Here is a 16,233-nt window from a genome sequence, read left to right on the forward strand (position 1 = left end):
AAAGTTGGAAGAGATAATATATAACGTATTCTTAAGCCGTATCAAGTAGATATCGATTTACATATAAGAAGTTTTATTGAAGGCATTGAGTTATACGGATTTAAATTTCATATTCATATTAGATACTTCTTGTTTAAAATCTTTTTGTATTAATACTTTATTAAAAATAAAACAATGATGCTGGAAAAAATCTACATACCCTGTGTACTAAATAAACTAAATAAATAAGTTGACTCAATTTACGAAAACTCTTCCAAAGCATCAAGCCTTCTTACATTATTGTAAAGAAAAAGTTTCAAAAGATCGCACGGGTGATTTTTCAGATACCTTTCCTTATTATCATTTTTTCCCGGCAGAGCTTTGATGTCATTCATCCATTTAAAAGTTCACCTGTGTAACTAAAATTTAAATAAATGTTGGAGAATATTTTCGTATTCAAAAGTTCGCTTGTACAATGAGAGACTTTCAAGCCTACGTTCCCAAAAAAAAAAAATAGATGGCGCTGTAAAAAAATGCTTTTGTTTAACCTTCTAATTTCATAACAGACATGTGCATGATACGTTGATGATACGCATCTTTTATCTTTTTTTGGGTATAAATGATGACCCTATTCATTACCAGGCACAAGCACAACGCATCTTTCACCCATTATTATTGTCATCAAAATAAAGAGATACAAATACAGGGTGTAAGTGACATCATAACGAATACCGAGGGGGATGATTCAGACCATGATTCTGAGTTAATATCAAGTGGAATTTTCCGTCGCAAAATTCATGATATTTTTTTAGTTTTTTTTAAATTATTTTCAATTCTATACTTTTGCGATCGAAAATTCTATTTGATATTAGCCCCCTCAGTATTCGTTACGATGTCACTTACACCCTGTACAAGTACATACAATTAGGTATGGGTATTATTGACACCGCACCGTAACGAATACTGAAGGGGATGATTCAGACCATGATTCTGAGTTGATATCAAGTGGAATTTCTTGTCGGAAAATTCATGAAATTGTTTGTGTTTTTTTTTAATTATTTTCCGTTCCATACTTTTGCGACGGAAAATGCCACTTGATATCAACTCAGAATCATGGCCTGAATTATCCCTCAAAGTATTCGTTACGATGTCACTAACACCCTGTATAGGTAGCAACATAATTCTACGTAATCTACTTATAATGTAATCTGATCCAAATATCAAGCAACAATTATTTTTATATATGCGTCTGCCATTATGTTATATTTTTGAAAATTATGTACTCTAGTAATGAGAAAATAGGTAATTATCACGTTACACGTGAAATCTGGATTGCGCCATCAATATTATTTTTGGGGAACGTATCCTGAAGAGTCCCCTCATTACGATGGAATAAGAGGACCAACTCTACTAAGCTAAGCGACATAAAAATAAATACGATTGACTCAACCCGTCGCGTTATTTGTATAAGTACTATTATGGTACGGCTAGTGATGAAGCTATATAAGTCGCTCGATACAGACTCCATACAATTCAAATAGTTTGGGTTCATATTGGGTTTTTTAACAGTTTTCTTTACAGAAAACAATTTTCTTTTGGGTTACCCCAAGGGCGGATCCTGAGCGACAGGTTGGGTCGTGGGTGGCTACTGCAATTTTATCTAATTCTCTGCGGAGGTAAGCTGTTCGCAACCTGGTTACCGGCCTCCGTGGTCCCGTGGTTTAGCTTTCTGCTTACGATCCGGAGGTCCCGGGTTCGAATCCCGGTGGAGACAAATCACAAAAGTCACTTTGTGATCACTAGTTTGGTTAGGACATTACAGGCTGATTGCTCAGAAGTAAGATGATCCGTGCTTCGGAAGGCGTTTCGGCGTTAATCCGTTGGTCCGTCCGTCGGTTTCTACTTACTGATGTAATTGACTAATCGTTACATGAGCCTCAATAATAACCCTGACACTAGGGTAGCTGAGTTTGGATATTCACCTGACAACCCACACGGTAGAAGAAGATCTGCAATTCGTATCATTTGGGTTGGACCGAATCTATTATTTTCCTTTGATCCTTCAAAAACAAAAACATTAATCAACTACGCAGTGTTTTTACTCGACCAGTTTCGTGGAAAAGGATATTAATTTAGGGACAAACTTCACCAATATACTTATGTAGGTATTTCGATACAATGGCATGGGAAATTTCCTAGTAACCCTATTGAAGTAACCAATCTCTTGTTTGCATACCACTCAAAGATCCTTTTTTATTTGACCGGATTTACACGTGCGTATACGACAGAGTTCACAGAGTACACTCGCAAGGCGGATGGCGACACAATCTTCTCCTATCGAGCGGTTGTGAGATGGATTACCAACCTCATCAACCCTGGTATCAGGGTTACTATTGAGCCGCCAAAGGCCACGTTACTGACCACTACTTACTTACATCAGGAAGTAGTAACCGGAACCAACAGCTTAACGTGCCTTCCAAAGCACGGATCATCTTACCTTCGGACAATCAGGTGATCAGCCTGTAATGGCCAAACAAGGGATCACAAATTGATTTTTGTGATATGTTCCCACCGATTTGAACCCGGGACCTCCAGATCGTGAGCCCGACGCTCAAACCACTGAACCACGGAGGCCGTTAGCGACACAATGTAAAGTGATTATCTAGAAAAGCCACTGGAATTCCTTTATGAAATGCTCGTAACTTGGTAAACAGTCACCCTATCGTATTTGTCTCTTTACAACGGCACTGAAATAAATAGGCTGGTAGGGGAATGAAGTACATTATGTACTTATGTGGTTCTCGATAGTTGGACAACACGTCCCTTTGAAGTTGGACAGATATGTTATTTTATGACATAAATTGCGTTGCGTGGATGAAATCGGGTCGTCGCGTCGCTTTCATCATGTCAAGGAAGTGTATTTTGCTATAAGGTGGATTACGACAAGTGCCTTTTCCTGTAAAAATATGATCGTTTTTATATAGGTATTTTATTCGCTTAATAGTAGGTACTGGAGAGTGAAGTCTTCCAAGGTAATGTTTATCTTTAAAAGATGGGTGGGGCCCTGTAGAGTACCTCTAAAGCCATGTACACATCAGGAAATTTACTATACCTATTTACGTGTTATCTCATCGTAGTCGAAATGATAGTTTCACCTCTGTTTGAATTATTTCACATTTATATGCTACATTTGAAAGGCATTCCTCTCTGTTGATAAATGGCTCTAATTTCATACGAGTACGCCATAGTTTTGATTCCCAGTGTAGTACTAAATCAATTAGTTGAGCTCTCAACAAACATGAAATATACGTATGTAAATTGATTGCTTGCTCAATAGTCGGCGCGCTTTGTCGACTCATGGAGGTTTCTGAGTCAATTAACGGTTGTGAAGTTGTGTGTGGGTATGTTTCGACTTGTACAATCTTAATAGATAATTTGTTTACAAACTAGATAGAATACCTAAACTTCAACTTATTGTGATTCGCTCACACTAGGCTGGGTTTATATGTTGTGTTTCTTTTTTGAAAAAGCTTAATGATATTATTTTCCGTTTCGCACATACTTCTTAGTTCGTTACTCTTAGGAAACGTCACTCACAGATTATCACTTTTTAATGACAATATTCCGCCGATCCGAAACAAAACCTTAATTCCGTCGTTCATTACGAGAGACCTTGAGGATCTAAATAACCTGTCAGCACCAGAACTTTGTGGGAACAATAATCTGATAAGACCTCATTGAAGTTCGACTGAATAAGAAATTTCCAAAGCCAGACGCCTACAAGGTTGCTTGGAAGAAACTGCTCTTGTCGCCGATTATCCTTCATTAATCTGTAATTGTTATGTGCAATTATTAATATTTATTATCAGCGGTGAAAAAAAGCATCGCGAAGAAGCCTAGGCACATTCCCGAGAAATGTGTTTCGAAGGTATGTGATCTAACATGTATTGGGCTGGTATTTCCTTCGCGGGTTGGAAGGTCAAACAGGCAGTCGCTTCTGTAAAAGCTGGACCTGTCAGATCTTCAGGTTAAGTAAGCGGCCCAAGTGGCAACATACATAAGTTTATAACTAGAAGTTAGAGGTACGTTCATCACAAGATGATCTAAGTATTCGCACCTCACCGACTATTCTGTTAGGCAGCGTGTGTTAGGTGGTGAGCAGTGTCGCCGTCTATAATGGTAAAGCGAAATGTGTGTGTATGTGTGTAAGCCAGTGATGATAATGTTGTTAGGGATATATTCCAGGGATAATATACCTCCTAATAATAAGTACTATGATGACATCACAATCTTGTGTAAAGTTCTTGCGTAAAGTTCACAGATGCGGCAGATGTTTCATTTCCATAATTGCGACCATTGTTGGATTTATTCATAATAAAACAAGGTCGTAAATGACAACGGAATATTAAATAAAAATGTGTATTTTCGTTTTAGATAGGTTAAGCTTTTAACGCATACTACGAGATGCATACGGGAACCCGCTATGGAGCTGCATGGTACGAAAACTTTGGGAGATGATTGAGACCATAATTCTGAGTCGATATCAAGTGGAATTTCCTGTCGGAAAATTCATGAAAATTTTAATGTTTTCTTTATTTTCAGTTCCATACTTTTGCGACGGAAAATTCCACTTGATATTAACTCAGAATAATGAGCTGAATCATTCCTCTCAGTATTCGTTACGATGTCACTTCCATTACAAGTGCATACTAGTAGCCATACAAGTAGGTATGGGTAAAATAAAATCACGAATTTTGCAACGGAAAATTCCACTTGATATTAACTCAGAATCATGGTCTGAATCATCCCCCTCAGTATTCGTTACGATGTCACTAATACCCTTTATAGGCTGTTTAAGTACATAGGTACAAGTACGGGGATGTGAAACAATGTCTATGAATTTGTTCTCAGATTGATTAAGGTGCGGACACACTGACAGACAGCAAAATTTTAATATTCAAGCCCTTCTCAATAAGTTTTTTCAATATTATAATTGTAGGAAATGTGAGAATAGTTGAGGAATCCCCAGGAGATCGTATTATACTCTAGTATACGAACGTACCTTGCATTAAATCCTAATTATGAATGAAATAAGTTATAAATACGATGTCACTTACACGTATGATGACTTATCTTAAATGCAGTTTTCACTAACACAGTTGTTGGCTCGACCATTATGTACAGCAATACCTATTACGTTAGTCTAATGGAAAGCTCGGTGAGGTGTGGACTAAGTTCATCTTTCGATGGATGGATGTAGCTCTGACTACCCCGATTGGGATATATTCATGAGCATATGTTCTGTTATGTTAAAAATGAGATCTCAAAACAATTATTTTGATACAACTCCAGTGAATAGACATTATATAATATAATAATAAAACCTTAATACTTATCTTTTCCTTCCTAGAATTTTGCGCAATAATCATTAATTTCTATCGGATTTATTTTCTTATTTCTTTGAATCTTGTGTAAGTGATCTTAAGTTTTCCTTTAATGTTGCGTGTGTTTACCTTTTTTAATGAACCATTTTTCTGCTTATATGTATTTATGCTACTTATATACCAATTTTTTATGTTTTAGTACCTATTTTGTATCTTATAAAAGAAATTGCCGAAACGTAAAAGTAAGTATTTGAAGGTATCTGGATGATAGTAAGTACCTATTTGTAACTAATAATCAATAATTGTCGAATTTGTTTTCGAATTCATGTTTGGATAATAAATAATTATCACGTGCTCAGCGGTAAAGGAAAACATCGTGAGGAAACCCACATTCCCGAGAAATGCACTTTCGGAGGTATGTGACCTAACCTATTGGGCTGGTTTTCCCTTCGCGGGTTGGAAGGTCAGACAGGCAGTCGCTTCTGTAAAAAACCGGATTTGTTAAATCTTCAGATTAGGTAAGCGGACCCTGTGAAAAACGGGATAATGCTAGGGAGATGATGATGATGATGATGATGAATAGGGTAAATACTTTAATGTCTGTCAAGTTACATATAACGACTACTAACTTACATCAGTAAGTAGTAACCGGGACTAACGGCTTAACGTGTCTTCCGAAGCACGGATCGTCTTTATTTCGGACCATTAGGTGATCAGTCTGTAATGTCCTATTACCAAACTAGGGATCACAAAGTGATTTTCGTGATGTGTCCCCACCGGGATTTGAACCGGGACCTCCACTGGACCACGGAGGCAGTTAGAGAATAGCTAATAGAGACGTAGATAAGTCGACGATTTGACTCTCATACCACCTAAATAAGATGTAACCTAGGTACCTACCCTACTCAGTAACAGTCATCTGCGGACCATCGCTAAACTTGGCGCAAAGATCCAAGATATCCACTCCAAAGGCATTGTCTAACTGGGATTCGAGTCGACAAGGATTCAAGTCGACAACTTGGATTCAAGTCACCAAGTCACTGCGGACAGTTCCGAGTGGCTGGCACTTTTCCAACTCGCTATATTCTTACATTGATACTCTTGCTTATGAAACAGACGAAAATTCAAAATTGCATAAAGTCTCCCGAGAATTTAAGCCGCAGTGTATAGGTACTTGAGTTTTAGAACTTTTTTCATATCGCGGGCAAGGTTAAAATTCTTGCTGAATTGTAATAGTATTTTAAAAGTTAAGTACTCTTTATTGTACACGTTAAAACATGATTAAAGACAAAAAACTAAAAAATAGGTACAAAAGGTGAACTTATCTCCTAAAAAGATCTCTTCCACCCAACCCCGGATGGTACCACTAAGTACCAATTAGTTAAATATTATTTTCCCTTTTTTGCGGTGGGCGAAAGTAATAGTAACCCTGGGCTTATCAATATGAATCTCATCCTTTTGAAAGTCTGCTAAAATTTAAATTATGACTTGAAATTTTGTTATTGTCTGTTGAGTTCTACATAACATTTCTTTTTTACTTGGTGTGTTCGGTACTAAAGGTTCGTTTTGTGCGAGGGAAGTTGACTTCAGTTTAATTGTTCGAAAATCATAGAACCCTTATCTGGTAGTGACAGGTTTGAAACCAAGTTATAATCGAATTCTGAGATTAAATCGAATACGAGAATTGAATTCACACAGAACTGGCTCAGAACTTCATAGTACTACGTTTTCAGAAATTCATGGTTCAAAAACGCAATGTTTCTCTGTGTAACCAAATGGGCACTGAGACAGCAAAAGCCCTTGTTTTATTGCCGGCCAGAACAGCACAGTAATTTACATGTTATTTTGGCAGTAAGCCAGATATATCTGGTAAGCTTAGAGGAAGAATGCCATTTCCGTTGCATTCGAAATTTCAGGAACGTATTGCACTTTTTGGACCTCGTCCGTTATACAACCTATGCTGCTATCTATGGTATTTTTTAGGAACTTGTGTACGACAGCGCCATCTGTAGACGTTTTATGTCACTTTTACGGCCACATCAAACATACTCTACTAGAGTAAGCCAAGTCAGCGTTGTACGAGTTCGAGCTACAAAACATAGATGGCGCTTGTATGAATTCAAAATGGTTGCGTTCTGAAATTACATTATCACATGCGCTCTTACCTTCTCATGTACTTTTTAATCAATACAGAAATCCACGTACACTCATACTAAAAAGACTTTTTGAAAATGCTGTTTTTTTGACTGATTTATTACTGAAACGACAAAATTGTTGTGAAAAGTGATACAATATTTTCGTGTGCTCGTTACATTTCAAGGAGTAGGTATAACAAGTTATAAACGTTTCGCAGTTTGACATTTCCGAAGATTTCTGTGTTGAAAGAAATATTGGTATTGTTTTTATCAAACATAAAGTGCTTTAGAAAAATAAAAAGTGACTCAAAGTAGGTTTATTACTCACCGGTTCGACCAGCCTTCGAGAGACGTGCTCCTCTGCTCAGGTTTGCATTTTTTATGCTGCACATTGTTTATCTTGTTTTTAATTTTTACACTCAGTTTCTTTGGACTATTCGTTATTTTAACACCGGAGAACATTTTAATGTACTATATTTGTTTTAAAATATCTTTACGAACATAATATCAATGTGCTGACTTGAGTAATTATAATGTTTCAGGCAACCTGAAATGGAGCTTGACCACACAGAACCTGAAAATCCGGAGTCTGATGGAGAGTTCGCCTTTGAAACTGATCACTTAGCCTTACGAGGAAACAAGGATTACTGCCAGTTGCTAAAATACATAGTTAATTTAGAAGCTAAGAAAATTCAGACACTAAAAGATATGGATGACTTAGCCGAGAGGCAAAATAAAGCTCTAGATGATCCTTTGCAGTTTGTGCAGGACTTAAAAGCGGGTAAAGTAAATTTTCCAGCTCATCAAACCATCCCAGATTTACCAAAAATAGACTGGAGCCAATATGGGCTAGATCCGCAACTTGAGGATGAACTCAGAGATGTAAAGCCGAATAAAGAAGATTTAGACAATAGTATAAAAATTAGAGGACGTAAATTCACTGACAATAAACCAGAAACATTTAACCAGTTGTGGTCAGTCGAAGAACAAAAAAGATTAGAAGAATTACTTGAAATATATCCTGAAGAGCCAGTTGAAGCGAGGAGATATAAGAAAATTGCAGAAGCACTTGGTACAAGAACACCAATCCAAGTTATGAGCAGAATACAGAAATATTTTGCCAAACTAGCTAAAGCTGGATTGCCCATACCCGGTCGGGCTCCCAAGAAACTTCTTCAGGGAAAAAATAAATCTGTTTTATACAAAAAATCTACATTCTTTCCGCAACTCCATGTTCCTGTAAAAATGGAAGATCCTCATGATATGAATGAGGAACCTGAGACTTCAATGTCTTTGGAGGCGAAGCCAGGTCCAAAGCACATGTTAGAGTTACTAAAGAATGCGAAAGAGCAACGGTCACTAGATGAGATATCACCGGTGTATCAGACAAAGACAATGTGCGTTGGGTGTCAGAAAACTGGTTTCCTTGGTGCGAGGTGGACAGATAATGCTGGCACTGACTACTGCACAGATTGCATTGTAAAACTACTTCCATGTGAGAAACTAATACCTGTACGACAACCTATTTAAGTAATTAATTATAAGAAATTTGTTTATTTTGGCATTTTAATTCACTTCTATGTTACGGCATCACTAACACAGTTCATTTCTTTTTCATAACACATTCTTACGAATTCATAATTTGAACTGGTTGATTGGTTATACACTGAATTATGTGTAACACAACACACTTTTTCTTGCACACTTTAACTGAATTAAGAACCCACTTATTCCTTAATTTTATTTTTCGTATACATTTTTGTAACTAGTAGGAATTTACTGCTACTGTTTTTTCAAGGAATCTTTATGATATATCTAATTAAAAGCTGCCAGTCTCCTTCTGCGGCAAGCGATCGCGGTGAACGACGAGAACCCACTGGCTTGGAACAGTGAACACGCCCGCTCAACTACTAAACCCCTATCTAGGCAATAACACACATGTACCTATATGTAAACCACATGTTGCGTGTTCAATGGTTTCAGACCCAAGAGCGTCATCATAAAGGTTCGATCACAGCGAACACTTTTACTCGACCTCGGTCAATAGGCTAGTTTTCCATTAGTCAAATCAGTTACTTTTTATTAAACGTCAAAACACAAAATTACTACATAAAATTTTAATAGCACACTATAACGTTATAGGAAAACGTGTCAAATGTCGGACTTATAATTGTTTATCTTGAATAAAATTCATAAATAAATTAAATAGAAAAAGAAAAATTAAATTTAGTAATCAGAATTTCATAATTTATCTTTTACCTTGTTGGTACATAAACCCAATACGGGTAGACTTCCAAAACAGAAATGATCTCATACGGCCAAGGATGTATTAATTTACCTATTTAACACACGATACATAAACACTCCTATAATTACTATCGTGGTAAGCAATGCCATCATAAGTCATCAGAAGCAGGTAGGTACCTAGTCCGAGCAACGCGCAAAAAAAGTTTTCGTAGATAGGCATTTGTTTCTAAAAAGAGTATAGGTGAACTTCTTTTATAATAATTGTATGACTATCATGTCGACATCAGTTGTTTGGCACTAATAAGGGAACGAGAACAGAGGTAGGCGCCTAAGTTACGGCGGCAATATGTTTCAAACTCTGGTCCTTTCAAATAAGGTTTAGGAACTCCACTGAATGACGTTTGAATTATATTTAATATTATATTGAGCTACGTATATTACTAAGTAGGTAGGTATTCCTACACTATTGTAAAAGAGAACAATTCTAACCCATCTATGAATTAGTACTTAGGTGCTTTGCTATTGACTAATGTTTTAGAAGCACCTACAGAACAACTACCTAACTCTGTTTCTATTTTAAATAACATTTTAAAACAGAACACTTTCGCTAAGGCCGTGCTTTTGATGCCAACATTGTATTAGCGTGCACGTGCATTCTAAACATATCTATGGCACACTTGTATAGTCAAAATACGTAGTAGATACATAACTTGCTGTTTGTCGCGTATTAACGAGCAAGAAATGCACTTAGCTATTCTATAGAAAACATCTATAGAACAAATTATTGTTTTTGGACAGTCAGCATTGGGTGCACGCAAAGCATCTATTACACAAAATTTTGGCACTCTAAACTCACCTAGGTCCTTTGCTTTGATACACTGAAAAAACATTTTCCGGTTAATTTTGACGTTTAGTTGTTATTGTCGATTTGGGGCTAACAGAAAAAACACATGCTCGAGACCTCTATATCCATTTACAATGTAGAGTTCTCGATCGAGTTATAATAACACACAGAGTGATACATACCTACATAGCTGGCGAGGAGTGAGTGTATATAGGTAATGTACACCTCTACCTACGCCTTCGGGGATACAGGCGTGATGCTATGTTATGTTGTTGTTATCGACAGCACTATGGTCCGAACCAGTTGCAAACGAGAACCTACCTATTATTAATATGTTCATAGGAAACAAACTTATTTATTTTATAAATATTAATATTTTGTAGGGTATTTGTAAATTTAAAATTATTATTGTACCCTTACTTTTATTATGAATTGACTTGTCATTATTGTTCCGTGTGAAAGAAATCTAGCTCTGGCTAAAAATTGTATATAAAAATTGTGTGACGAAGTAAAAGACGATATATAGTGAAAAGTGCTCATTTTATTAAAGTACCGATGCGACCACTAGACGTGCGCAAAGATCCCTGTGCCTAAATTACATATTGTGTGGTCCTTCAAAATCGCCGGATCGTACGACTAGTGGAGGTTACGTAACGGAATTTTAACGGAAAAAAAAATGAGTACGGTGAAGACGAGAAGGCAGCGTCGTGTGGCCGATATGGATGCGAGACGATCTTTGGATGCGACTGTTGCCACTGATGGTGAAGAGCGTGTACTAGCGTCGTCCCCAGGGTATGTTGACCCGACAGAAGGAAGATGTAGCACCCCGGTGATGCCGGAGGATGATCACGTGGATCATAGCTACTGTGAGCCGCTGCGGGACCATGCAGGAGGAGATGCAAGTCGTGTCACGCCCAATACAGTGAGGAGGAAAGCGCAAAGCGTCAGGAGTAACGCATCCAGCCGAGAGTCACAACGGCGCTTAAAACAATGTGAAGCCGAGGTACAGTTAGCAGAGCTAGACGCGACAATTCAGCGAGCACAGGCTAAGAAGGTAGTATTAAAGAAAAAATTGGCTCATGACATGGCACGTATGGCGGCTGATGATGAAGGAGGTGATGAATCATCAACGAGGTCAAGGTTAGTGCAGATGGATAGAACCGAGGAATGGGTACGGCGCGGGGGTGGCACTGATGCGCTCCTTGCGCGTCCTCGGCCTCTAAATTCGCATGCACCTACCCACAAAAATAAAAATGAGAAGCCGCTCCTTCGAAATCAGCCGGAGTCAGGGACGTTGACAGGCTACCGCAATCTACCATCAAGACCGCCTACGTCTGAGGAATATATCGTACATATGAATCGACTCGTTGAAGCCGTAACTACAGGACGTTCTTCTAGACCAAGGCCAAAGCAAACGTATGAGCTACCGACCTTTACTGGTAACCCTGCAGACTGGTTGGCGTTTAGACGCACCTATTATAATTCGACGAAAATGTACAACTTTGAGGCATTTGAGAATATTGCGAGATTGCAGGCAGCGTTACAAGGGGCAGCTAAAATGGCGGTAGAAGATTTACTTAGAGCATGCGACGAGCCAGAAGAAATCATGAAGGTGCTGGAAGAGGAGTTTGGGCATCCTACCTTGTTGCTGGAGTGCGCGATGAACAAAGTTCGTGAACTGCCGCGTGTAACAGACAGTGGACGTGAGTTGCGCGGCTTCACCGCGGTCGTAAAGAACTGTGTGTCGTTGCTGAGGGCGGTGCGCGCGGACGGTTACTTAAATAACCCTCAGGTTGTATCGGACATTTTAAATAAATTGACTCCGTACCAGCGCGCTCAATATGGTGAGTTTATTATGAAAAAAGACATTTCCAGTGATGTGGACTTACGAGTGTCACCGAGTCTTGAACTTGTGGTGGAGTTTCTTGGACAGTTGTCTCGAGCTTCAGTGTACTATGCACCAGCAAACCCCTTTACTCTGCCGGTCCAGAACGTACCTGTGAGAGCAAGCCGAGAGCAGAAGAGGAGCGTGCGACCTGTACAGCACAAGGTGATGACGCAGGCTGAAGCGACTTCGTCTGTAGACCGCAAAGACAATGGCTCGAGTGCCCGTGCAGAGACCGTAGTGAAAGACTGTAAGTGTGTCTTGTGTAACTTACCTCATCAATTGCCACAGTGTGAACAGTTCCGAAAGATGACGACAAGAGACAGATGGAAGTTGGTAAAAGATCGTAAACTGTGCTTTAAGTGCCTTCTTGGGTCTCATTCCAGAAAACACTGTAAAGCCAAGCGATGTAGCAGGTGTCGATGGCCGCACCACACGCTGCTGCACGAGGACAGGCCGGCTGCGGAGAGCAGCGCGTCGGCCAACCCCGAGAGGACTGAAGAAGCAGTAACGACCATGGGCGGCGAGAGAACGCGCGCCCTGCTGAAGGTGCTGCCAGTCACCATCATCGACGACGACGGGCGTGAGACGCCCACTTACGCACTCCTTGATGACGGAGCCACCATATCTGTGGTTGACGAGTCGTGCGTTGAGGGTATTGGCGGGCCTGTTGCCCCGCTGCGCCTGGTGACCGCGGGCGGCAATATTGTTGAGGACAATCAGTCACGAAGAGTGAAGATCAAACTTCGGGGTACCAACGGAGAGTGCCATGTGGTAAGCGTACGAACGATGCACAAGACTGAACTGCCGGTGCACACTTTGCCGGCACGCGTGCTGGAAGCGAACCCCCACCTACGCACCTTGGACTGCGTGGCGATGGAGGGCGTACGACCCATGTTGCTCTTGGGCCAAGATAATTGGGAATTAATAGTAGGTACCGAAGTTAGAAAAGGTAAATCCGGTAAGCCAGTTGCCTCATTGACTCAGTTAGGATGGGTGGTTCATGGTCCCGTGGGTACCGTTTCGGGTCCGATCGAGATGGTAAATTGCGTACAGGTGTCAGACGCATCCCTCCATAGCCTAGTGAAGGCGCAATTTGAGTTGGAGGCGATCGGGGTAAGTAAGGTCCCACGACGGAATGCCGAGAACGATCAAGCAATGAGGATTTTGGAGTCAACGGCGAGGCGAGTGGAAGGCGGATGGGAGGTAGGTCTTCTCTGGAATCGCGCAGCAGTGGAAATGCCGGATAACCACGCGTACGCGCGCCGACGACTGCTGGGTATCGAGAGAAAAATGGATGCCGATGCGGAGTATGCGTCTGCCTATTGTGCTCAGATTGACAGGTTGGTAAAGGAGGGCTATGCCCATAAAGTAACTGACGGTGTGAAGAACTCTCCCGTGTGGTATTTACCTCATTTTGGGGTAAAGAACCCAAATAAGCCGGGGAAGTTGCGACTGGTGTACGACGCAGCGGCGGAGTACCAAGGTACCAGTCTGAACGACAGGTTGTTTAGTGGACCTGATTTGCTCAACTCCCTCTTGGGAATTCTTTTTAGGTTTCGGTCGGGGCCGATCGCCTTCACCGGAGACATAATGGATATGTTTCTCCGAGTGAAGATCCGGGAAGCCGATAGGGGAGCGCAGCTGTTTTTGTGGCGAGGCATGGAGCGCAGTCGTGAGCCCGACGTCTACGTGATGACGTCGATGATCTTTGGCGCCACGTCCTCACCCTGCTTAGCAAACTACGTGCTACGACGAAACGCGGACGAGTTCAGGGATACTTATCCTGAGGCGGTAAGTGCCGTCCATGATAAACATTACATGGACGACTATCTGGACAGTGTATCAACGGTCGCGGAGGCACGGAAGTTGATCGAGGAAGTCAGCACGATCCATCGAGAAGGAGGCTTCAACATACGGGGGTGGGTATCTAACTCATCTGAACTGCGAAAACAGCTGCCAGAGGTTACGGCGGAACCGACGAGAATAGAAGAGGGGAAATTGAGCAGCGAGCAAGAGAGGACTCTGGGAATGATGTGGTCACCCGAGTCAGACACATTCTCTTTTGACCTGTCATTCAAGAGGCTGCCACCTGAGATAGTGGAGGGACATGTGACACCGACGAAGCGTCAGTTTCTAAGCTTTGTCATGAGTATTTTTGACCCACTCGGTTTGGCTAGTCCTTGTACCATACAGTCGCGAATCCTTATGCAAAGGATTTGGCGATCAGGCATTGGATGGGACGAGCAGTTAAAGGAATTAGAGAAAGAGCTGTGGGAAAAATGGCTGAAAGACCTGCAACTGCTGCGAGAGGTAAGCATCGCGCGATGGTATAGGATCACGGGAGATGAAGTGGAGCTCCATGTGTTCGCAGATGCGAGCGAGTTGGCCTACGCTGCTGTGGCGTACATCGTGGGCGCGGGAGAAGATGGACAGCGAACTGTCGCTATGGTGGCTGGTAAGGCAAGAGTTGCTCCCTTAAAGATAGTGTCCATTCCGCGGATGGAGCTGCAGGCAGCGGTGTTGGCGTGTCGACTAGCAAATACCGTGGTAAATGAGATAGGTAAGTCTATCAGTAGTACTACCTTATGGTCGGATTCGAGGACGGTGCTGGCGTGGATTTCGAACGACAATCGCGATTACCCGAAATTTGTTGCCCACCGGTTGGCTGAGATAGATCAATGTGTGTCTCGAGGCAATTGGCGCTGGGTTCCTTCCCAAAACAATCCAGCAGACGAAGCCACCAAGTTGGTATGGCCGGGGGGTAAGAGTAACTGGGTTGCGGGTCCGCCTTTTCTACGTTGTCCACAGGAGCAGTGGCCGGGCGTGGGGACTGAAGGCATGCAGCCGGTGGAGGAGGACGAGGGCACGATCGCATTCGTAAATGTGGTTGATGAACCAAAATTACCCCTCATCGATGTAGCACGTCATTCATCGTGGAGTCGCGCGCTGCGAGTCGTAGCGCGGGTCATCTGCTTCACCAGAACCTGCCGAGGCCGGCGGAGCGCCGGCATAACCGCTGAGGATCTCCGCGAGGCCGAGCTGCGGTTGTTGGTGCAATCGCAGGCGGCTTCATTTTCTAAGGAGCTTAGCGCGTTGCGAGCTGGCCGCGCGCTTCCGGCTGACAGTCGACTGCGCGCCCTGGACCCCATGATTTTTGACGACGGTCTGCTGCGTGTGCGGGGGCGCCTAAGCGCCGCGCCGGACCTCAGCTTCGCCGAGAGACACCCAGTCATTCTGGACGGCCGTGATCATCTCACGCGGCTCCTGGTGCGCTCTTATCACGTGCGTGCGCTGCACAGTAACCATGAGGCTGTGCTCAACCAAATGAGGGAACGCTTCTGGATACTGCGAGGAAGAACTACCGTGCGTGCAGTGGTTGCGCGATGCCAGCTGTGTCGGATACGTCACGCCAAGCCTACTCAGCCAAAGATGGGAGATTTACCGGCCATTAGAACACTCAACACTCGCCGAGCCTTCGTCCATTGCGGCGTGGATTACTATGGCCCTATGCAGGTGGCCATTGGACGACGCCGAGAAAAAAGGTGGGGCGTATTATTCACTTGCATGGTTACTCGCGCCGTCCACCTGGACCTCGCCGCAACCCTGGATGCGAGCTCAGCGATAATGGCCTTACGACGTCTGATAGCCCGTCGAGGACAACCGGCGCAAATGTACAGCGACCGAGGAACCAACTTCGTGGGAGCGAACCGCGAACTTCGAGCAGCGCTGCAAACCCTGGACCATGACCGTGTGCGA

At 42.0% G+C, this 16,233-nt stretch overlaps 2 protein-coding genes across 2 annotated transcripts in view; one reads left to right on the forward strand and one right to left on the reverse strand.

The window, feature by feature from the left end:
* LOC126380022 (GTPase-activating Rap/Ran-GAP domain-like protein 3) overlaps positions 1-16,233 on the reverse strand; it is a 314,259-nt gene that overhangs the window by 152,805 nt on the left and 145,221 nt on the right. Inside the window, exon 4 of the mRNA XM_050029130.1 lies at positions 10,602-10,623. Within this exon, the coding sequence (XP_049885087.1) occupies positions 10,602-10,623 (22 nt within the window). The remainder of the gene's footprint in view (positions 1-10,601; positions 10,624-16,233) is intronic.
* On the forward strand, positions 7,732-9,054 carry LOC126380662 (ZZ-type zinc finger-containing protein 3). Its single transcript, XM_050030233.1, has 2 exons — positions 7,732-7,866; positions 8,041-9,054. Exon 2 carries the CDS (start codon positions 8,051-8,053, stop codon positions 9,026-9,028), a length of 978 nt encoding a protein of 325 aa, XP_049886190.1. The 5' UTR covers positions 7,732-7,866; positions 8,041-8,050; the 3' UTR covers positions 9,029-9,054.

Source organism: Pectinophora gossypiella, chromosome 3 (assembly GCF_024362695.1).
Source record: "Pectinophora gossypiella chromosome 3, ilPecGoss1.1, whole genome shotgun sequence".
Classification (NCBI taxonomy): domain Eukaryota; kingdom Metazoa; phylum Arthropoda; class Insecta; order Lepidoptera; family Gelechiidae; genus Pectinophora; species Pectinophora gossypiella.